At 42.3% G+C, this 8,717-nt stretch overlaps 1 protein-coding gene across 2 annotated transcripts; it reads left to right on the top strand.

Annotated features, from left to right (window-relative positions):
• The first annotated feature begins 205 nt into the window (after positions 1–205).
• On the top strand, positions 206–8,632 carry CZH9orf64 (chromosome Z C9orf64 homolog). 2 transcript variants are annotated; one of them, XM_048930881.1, is made up of 4 exons: positions 206–660; positions 1,343–1,602; positions 6,215–6,410; positions 7,383–8,632. In XM_048930881.1, the coding sequence occupies exons 1-4, from the start codon at positions 324–326 to the stop codon at positions 7,613–7,615; spliced, it is 1,026 nt and encodes a 341-aa protein (XP_048786838.1). In that variant the 5' UTR covers positions 206–323; the 3' UTR covers positions 7,616–8,632. The 2 variants fall into 2 exon arrangements, with proteins under 2 accessions (XP_048786838.1, XP_048786839.1); XM_048930882.1 differs by lacking the exon at positions 206–660 and adding an exon at positions 687–907.
• The last annotated feature ends 85 nt before the right edge of the window (positions 8,633–8,717 follow it).

Here is an 8,717-nt window from a genome sequence, read left to right as displayed (position 1 = left end):
AGGGTTCGCGGGCCCTGCCTCGGAGGCAATTACGGGGCGGCTTCGTGTCCAGGAAACGAAGCCGACTGTCCGATAAGTAAGGGCGAAGGAAACGGGACGTGTGTCGCTCTCACTTCTTTGTGCGCGCGTTCAGCGACGCGGCCACAACGCCGCTTCGCCGCGGCTCGCTCGCCTCCCGGGGGCGGCCCAAACCCGCGCTGCCCCACGCGCCTGCGCAGTGCGAGGCGGGAAGCGGCGCTCTGCCGCCGGAGGGCCGGCAGCGCTCGAGGTGGGGCGTGGCGGTCGGAAAGGGCTCCCGTTCCCTACCCGCGGGAGGCGGCGGCATGGAGGTGCTCCCGTCCCCGCTGGAGTCCGCCAGGTTCATCGCGGGCCGCAGCCGAGATGTGTCGGTGGACGAGGAGGGGGCGAGAAAGGTGGCCGAGTCGCTGTTCGATAAAGCGTCGGAGGAGGCGTTCGGCCTGTCGGGATGGAAGGCGCTGCACGAGCTGAACCCGCGGGCCGCCAGCGAGGAGGCGGTGAGCTGGGTGTTCCTGGTGGACACCCTCAACTTCTCCTTCTGGTCCGACAGCGCCGAGCAGAAGTGCCTGGTGCGCTACAAGGGCAAGGCGTACAGCGGCTACTGGGCGCTCTGCGCCGCCGTCAACCGCGCGCTGGACGACGGTCAGTGCGGGCGGGGCGCTCCGTGGGTGGGCGGCTGCCCCGGGGGGAAGGGAAGTCCCCGCTCGCGTATAAACGGCTTCGGGGTGGCTGCGGTCAGCGCTTTGTGCCTTCGGGTGTTTGAGGAGGCCGCGCCGAGCTGCGAGCCGTCTAGGTTGGCCCCGTGGGTCTGAAAAGCACGTGCCTGCGCAGGGCTGTTCGGCGCTCCTGGGTGAGCTCGTTCGGAGAAAACGAGAAAAAGAATCTGAATGTGAGAGGGAAACTGTAGTAACTTTTCTGCTTATTTCCTTTTTAATTAAAGGAGAGCTTGCGATAAGGTCCTTCTTGTAAGTACGTAACAGAGAGGAGCTCAGGCAAAAAAAGACTGATAGGAATGGCCGTATGTGGCTGGAGGACAGTGTATGCACCGTGCCGAGTGATGGAAACAAACCCGTGGGGGAAAATCATGTGCAGAAAGTAAGAAACGAACCATGGCTACGTATCAGAAGTTCCTACCCAAGCAGGGAGCGCACCAACCAAGTGCGTGTGGTGTTACGTTAAGCAGCTGTCTTGAGTGTGATCTTCACTGCACGCTGTCAGTTTTAAGAGTTGAGGCTCTCTGTGTCTTATGTTTGCGGTGGGTCTGTGCCTAAGGTCTCTGGGTGTAGTGCGGCAGCCTAATACCTTGTTTTTTGCTCTTCTGAAGGAATACCTATCACCAGTGCCTCATACTATGCCACCATGACACTGGACCAGGTCAGACAGGTGTTTCGCTCCGACACAGAGGTGCCCATGCCTCTGCTTGAAGAGAGGCACCGGGTGCTGAATGAAAGCGGGACGGTTCTGATGGAGAAGTTTGGAGGCTCTTTCCTCACCTGTGTTAAAATGAGTGAGAACAGTGCTCAGAAACTACTACGTCTTGTGGTGGAAAACTTTCCTTCTTACAGAGATGAAGCTGTTTTTGAGGTAAGTTTGTAGCAGCACTGAATTTTGTATGATATGAACTTACTTGAACTGTTTCCTGGTTGTGGCTTTAAAAGATAGATGGTGATTTATTTATTTAGTTAGTTAGTTATTGGAGCAACAGTTCAGAATTGGTGTCAAAATTTGTGTATTTATCACAGCTTCTAGTACAGGAGAAGGAAACTGAACATAAGGTCCAAAGAAGGACAGTAAGGCTTGTGAAGAGCTTGGAGAATGTGCCCAATGAGGAGGAACTGAAGGAACTGGGGCTGTTTAGTCTGGGGAAGAGGAGACTGAGGGGAGACCTTATTGCTCTCTTCAAATATCTGAGTGATTGCAGTAAAGAGCGGGATTGTTCTCACTGGTGACAAGACGAGGGGAAATGGCCTCAAGTTGCACCAGGGTAAGTTTAGATTGGATATCAGGAAGAACTTCCTTACAGAAAGGGTTGTTACACACTGGAATAGGCTCCCCAGGTACGTGGTTGAGTCACCATCCCTGGATGTGTTTAAAAACCATTTGGATGTGGTGCTCAGAGACATGATTTAGCAGAGAGTTGTTAGAGTTAGGCTAGTATGGTTAGGTTGTGGTTGGACTGAATGATCTTTAAGGTCTTTTCCATCTTCAGGTTTCTATGATTCTATAATGATTTCTGTGGAATTTAGAAGTTAAATTCAAGGGAAGTAAAAGGGAAATATAGCACAATTTTAACATTCCACTTCAAATCAGTATAGGGATTAGTCTGCATAATGAAAATCAGACTTTGAAGCAGGTTATCTAATTATGTAAATTGTTACGAGTAGTACAGATGGGGAAGATAAAATACTCTTGGGCCAAAGTGTTTGTTCTTCTAAAGATAGGGTAAAGGTATTGAGATTCCATTTCTCTATCAGTCTAAGCCTCTGAAAACAACATCACACCATTTATTAACAGCAAATGAATCTCCGTCATCTGAAGTACTGAATTGGCCAGGAAAATATATCTAGTGATAATCATAGGGTTTTTGTTTTGTTTTGTTTTGTTTTTCTTTCCGTAGTGGAGAACCAGGTTTTGTTTTTTTGTTTCTTTGTTTTTTGTTTTTTTTTCTTTTTGTGGGCTGTATTCTTCACTCTGTTGTAATCTATTTTGATATACTCCAAGTTTGAGCACAGTTCTATTTTATGTCTTATAAATGCGTAACATAATTTTTGCCTAGCAAATCAGAATCTTTGTTTTTCTTGTCTTTTTTTCCTTAAGTTTGTACCTCTCTCTCTCTTTTTCTTCATTTACCATGAGGATCATTGCATCTTACGGAGGAAAATGGAGACTCCAATAGTATTATGAAAATGTACAACTGACTACCAGGAATCTGTAACTGCTGTTAGTTCAGTAGACCTTGCAGAAATGGCTACAGGCCAGAATTAACCCTAAACGTCACACCACTTATTTCAGAGTTGAACAGTGCATAAGCTTTTTGCAGCAGTTTCTCTGAAAGATGGGAAGTAAGTAGAGTGTGTTTGGTGTCTCCAGTTGTCCCTATGCGAGCACCCTTTTTTTAAACCTTGGTGACATGTAGCTGCTCCTGTCCTCTGTTCCATCTGTGGTACTATTCAGACATGACATCAACAGAACACCTTATTCTATCTCCAGTGCAGCCTGTGCTAAGTGATAGCTTGTACAGGCCTTTGGAAATAGTGCCCTGCAGCCGTGTTCGTTGTGCCTCTGAACCAACTGCTTTTTTCACTTACCTGTGATGTTGAGTAGGTGGCATCATTTTTTACTTCTTTGTCTCCTACTGTGAAGATACCATATTAACTTGAAAAATCAGAGATTCTCTGTAACTTATCGGTGATGTTACTGGTTTAATTTATTGAGATTTTTACATATGAGGTCATTTTATAATGACTTTTGTGATCAAAAAAAGGATGCATTTTTCAAGTGGTAAATAGAGTATTTTCTTTCTTTATAGTGACCATCCACTGACGTACTGTGTTTCATGAAATGGTGCTGGGTGCTTTATAAAGCAAGGCTCTCTAAAAGCAGCAATAGACTACAGAATGAAAAGCTGTTCCAAAAATGATTCCAGCCCGTAAGCACTGACGTAGTAGTGAAGTCTATTGCATAAACACAGAAGCTGTTTTTCTACTTTCACTAAGCAAGCTGTGTGTTTTGAAGGTGGATGAAATAATACAGATGAGGTTTACACTTTATTTGTTCTGTAATATATTTTTTAAGAAAACATAATGTGAGGTGAAATGGATTGTTTTATCAACACCATTTCTATGCAGCCAGTTGAGATCTCACAAGTAAAGATTTGCCTTCACTAAAAAGAGAACTAAACGTAGGTATCTGACAACATACCGGTGTTTTTCACTTATTCTCTGTAATAGAAACGTGTGTAAGAATAAATTCTGTACTGCAGTAAATCATACTATCACAGACTGCTACAGCTCTCCTATGGTCTGACCTTCTGGAGGAATGTGTAAAATAAAGACAGTTTGTTGGCTGCATGTCTTACAAAAACTGTATGCTAAAAATTTGTCACAGGCACACATTATTGAATGTCATTACATATTGCCTGTGTTCTCTTGCTTCAGTGCAGTGAGGTGCAAACCAAAGCCCCTGAAATCTTTTTGTGCTAGTATGGGTATTTCGTATTTAGACATTGTGCTGACTTTAAATACTAGCAGAACTTTAAAATCAAAATTATGCGTCAGGATTTTCATGTTCTGACATATGTTTGAGTCCTTCCAAGCTTCCAGTCATCAATGCTGCGTGTATGCACTTTTTTGTTTCCCATCATTTTTTATAGAGGTGGTTAGATTCGTTTGCTCTTCCTATTCTCTGCTTTTCTTCCTAGTTGTGCCATCATGTTTATATATTTGCCGACACAGTATCCCTTCTTTCTTTTAATATCCATAGGCCCAAATTAGCTCTGTCTCCTTGAAGTATCAGGTTGTGAAGGTAGTGGAGTGGTGAATGAGAAGAAGTAGTAGCTTCTCTTAGAATGTAAGGGCAGAAAAGTTGTTGAAAATAAGTGTAGGTTTGTCACCATCAGGTAAAATGTTCAGTTTTTGGAGAAATTGCAGTCTTTGAGAGGTAGTACCTTTCACCCAGTGCTTTTCTTGCTCTCTGTTGAAAAGAATGGTGGGAAAATTTATTATAAAAGCTTGATTGTCTTTTCCATATAGAAAATTTTTGCAAACTTCAGATCTGTGCATCGTAAAAACTACCAACTGAACCAATGAGATCATAAATCCATAAGAAGTCCTGCACAGTATTTTTCTTCCAAGCTAAACTGCAACACAAGACGGAAAGTTCAATCTGAAGTGTCTCTTGCATATTGCTCTTGTAAAATGATGTGGTGCTGGTGCTTATTGCATTGGAAAAATCTTAACACTACTAAAAGAGCAATGACCTTGGTTTTCATTAGCTCCAGGATGCTGGGAGCTGTGATGGAATTTGGTCTATTATTATTATTTTATTTATTTGCCCTAGAGAGTTTTGAACAGTATTTCGTTATTTAATAGAGGAAATGTATGATTCTCTAGAAGGAAATGTGTGCATCTGTGTCAAGAGGGTAATGAGGCACAGAGAATGTTTTCAGAATATTTGCAGAAGGTGTTCTGTGAAATGTTGTTGTAGATGTTGTTTTCAGTGTTTCTGTACAGTCGCATTTCTTGGCAAGAGGAATGGTCTGTAAAATCTGAGCAGTAATATAAAATGAAATACTCTTTAAAAATGCCATTTATGAATTGTGGCTATATGAAGTGCGCTAGAACGGAACTTCAAGTAAGTAAAATCCCCATCTATACTTTTGCTTAACTGTTTCAGTTACATCACACTGTTAACCATACCTCAAAAGTTGAAAATATGCTCTATAAAATGAAGGAAAAAAAAAACCAATTTTTTTTTCCTGAAGTTCACATTATGTTTATCATAAAATAAATCTCAACTCCATACGGATTTCAGCACACTGTTAGTTTTTCCCCTTGTGAGTAGTCAAAAAAGTATGCAAATTTTTGCGGGGCTTACACCAGCACAAAAAAGAATGTAATAGTAATAGACCCAGCCAGTGTTTAAGAAAACCTTATACTTGTGAATACTGAATTACTGAAATTATTTTTTTCTCTGTCCTCTTCATAATAAGCAAGATGCACTAGACAGCACTGAGCATCATGTGCTATAGTTTTCAGCAAAATTCTTTTTGTTAATATTGAGTTCTTAAAGGAAGTTCATGAAACATGTGAACTGTTTGATACGTGCTACTTAGCTTGGATGCTCTACGAGCTCTAGCACTTCAGAAAAAGTGTTTGCATGACTTTGACTGCTGTTTGTGAAGTAGAAGTAAACCAGCATTAATGTTTTCTGTTATCTGAGCATTTTTTAAATATAAATAATTTTTTATTCCACTGCTGTTTTTAATGAGGATTGCACTTGTGTGCAGTTTGGTATTTAGATTTCAAGGTACTTTTAGCATTGCACTTTTATTGCTTTAGTTAATATTTTCTTAGTACGATACATCTTTTGTTGTGTTTTGTAGAGCAACATAACTTACCTATTTTCCTCTGTTTTCATTTTCTGTATTTATTGAAGCATCCCTAGCACTTAAAGTATTTCATTTTTTTTTCATCAGAAAAAGAAGGTGTCTTTCTACAAACGGGCACAAATACTTGTGGCTGATACATGGAGTGTATTGGAAGGCAAGGGAGATGGCTTTTTTGGAGACATTTCTAGCCTGACTATATTTGCTGACTACAGAATTCCTCAAGTTCTTGTTCATTTAAAAGCCATGAAATATTCTGAAGATCTAATGAAAAAGCTACGTGAAGGTTTGTTCCTTCCTTATGTTGTAAAATACTCTTATGTTTTTAATCTGTCTATTCCTAGGGTTAAACACTGGCAAAGTATGGATAAAGAGACTCTTAGGGGTTGATTGCAGAGTTTCAGAAGTGGCACTGTTGACGGCAGCATTTTCCAGCATGACTGTGGTTGTGATTTTGAGATTTAGATAGTAGAATCAGTGATTTCTTCATCAGATCAAAGAACGTGGAAAAGCATGGAGATTCTTGTTTGTCAGTACTCAACCAGACTTGCTATAATCAAGAGCAACAAACAAGGTAGTAAGATAAACATCCACTTTAAGAAAACAAGCCATTGCCTGTAAAGAAGATAATTGCACAGGCCTGATTCCATCTTATAATACTTATTAATTAGGAGCTTGAATGAATAAAAGCATAAACCAGTCCTTTTCCTACTGCGCGATGAATGTGTTTATAGGTATGACTATTGTTAGTGATTTTCAAGTTGCACAGCAAGATAGAACAAATGACCCATATGTTTGAATGGCTGCAGTGGAAATGACCATAGCAAGATTAATGGAAAAGATGAATTGTTCTGTGATGGTAAATGTGTCATAGAATGTTGTGATCTGCTTGATATTTGATCTCAGTGAAGAGTAGAATTACTCCTTGCAGAAAATATCCGATGGGAATTATGTTTGAGTATCCCTTTTGACTCCAGAAATGAAACAGTCGTATATGTACAGTCAAGCCACCTGTTCTCACCCCAAGCTCAGTCTTTTAGAGTACGGGATGGCTTCTTAGATGAAAGGGAAGCAAACCTAACAAATACAGTAATGTTAAAGTAATCCACAGAAAATGTACAGTAACATAGTAGTTGCAGTGCAAGGGGTGGAAATTGTGGTCCTGGAGTAGCTTAAATGTGAAACAAAAAGGGAGAATCCTGGACATCTGGGGATTCTGTCTCCTGAATGTAAATGATTGCTATCTCTTGTCCTACAGGAACTGTTTTCAAGTCCGGAGACAGAGAGGAGGTGGAGATCCGTGGTTGTTCGATTTGGTGCTGCACGCTGATCTGCAGTCACTTGCTGGAGCTCTATGAGAAGAAGGGTCAAGACATGCGTGATCAGATCAACGCAGTTTTACTGGATTACTATCTCTGGGACTATGCCAGGGATCACAGGGAAGATATGAAAGATATTCCGTTTCACCGAGTACGGTGTATATATTACTAAGTCCAGCAGGATAGCTACTGTATTGTTGTGTTTCCTTTTCAATTACAGTTCCTTTTTTCGTACAGTGATTTATCATATACTAGTTTGGAACTTGCTAAATCAAACAAACACTTTCTGATGACATATGAATAATTTGCTTGATTTCTTTGAGTCACATGCTGATTGAGGTTGGAGTTAATAATATAAAACTGCTGGAAAATTTGTAGATTTTTAGTGATACAGATTTTGTTACTCTTGCTTTTGTGTATGGGTATGTACATGTATCTACATATGTACAGTCGTGTATATGTACATGTGTAAGTGTAGGTTGCTCTGAAAGTAATGACTCCTGTTTATTTCCATGAAAACTATGGCAGGTACAAAGAACCGCACTGTTTGACAGACCAGATTCTCTGCAACAAAGTACTGTTTTTTCCAGAAGGTGGCCACAGGTAGCTATACATTTTTGCCAGCAGCGAACAAGAATCAGCATGCCAGGCCTGTAAAAATCTGCACCAGGGGAGGTGGCCCACTGGCACTGTATCTACTGCTGGATCACACCCCTGCCACCCCACATTCACAGCTTGGTCTCCAGAAATGTTCAGCAAATGTTGGTGAATGTCGATGGGTGCCACTTTTTCTGCATGGAGGAATTCATTTCCATCCTTTTGCTTAACGCACGCTTCTGTGTCAGACACCATTCTGTCAGACTGCCCCTCTGCTCCTATCTGTTGCAGACCAGCAAAGTGTAACGGGATGCTGGGGGGAAGGTTCAGCCTCTCCTGTTGTACCACCAGCATTCACCTCTGATAGCACGAGCCAGTGTAATAAAATAGGATGCATTGCTTTTGAGCAGCCCCGTACACGCACATGGGTGCGTCCGCAGCCCTTCGGTGGCAGTGATGCCGTGTCAGAATGTACCTTACCACACTGTAGTGACCTGTCCTTCCTTTTGTCCGGGAAAAGCTCGCCTTACACTCCTAAGCTTTATTATTAAGCGATCAGCGCAACTCTTGTAATAAAGCGTGCAGAGCATAAGCAGGCACCGCCTTCGTCCTTCCGGGGAGCTCCGGGGCTGCCGCGCCTCCCGCCGCAGGGGGGCGCTGCGGGCGGGGCCGCGGGG

This window comes from Lagopus muta, chromosome Z (assembly GCF_023343835.1).
Source record: "Lagopus muta isolate bLagMut1 chromosome Z, bLagMut1 primary, whole genome shotgun sequence".
NCBI lineage: Eukaryota > Metazoa > Chordata > Aves > Galliformes > Phasianidae > Lagopus > Lagopus muta.
This window is presented reverse-complemented; position numbering and strand designations above follow the sequence as displayed.

Bases quoted from the DNA above. Each gene is read 5' to 3' on its own strand.
- CZH9orf64 (XM_048930881.1), top strand. From the start codon at position 324: ATGGAGGTGCTCCCGTCCCCGCTGGAGTCCGCCAGGTTCATCGCGGGC. The intron at 1,603-6,214 runs GTAAGTTTGTAG...TTTTTTCATCAG, and splicing joins GAGATGAAGCTGTTTTTGAG to AAAAAGAAGGTGTCTTTCTA. The intron at 6,411-7,382 runs GTTTGTTCCTTC...CTTGTCCTACAG, and splicing joins AATGAAAAAGCTACGTGAAG to GAACTGTTTTCAAGTCCGGA.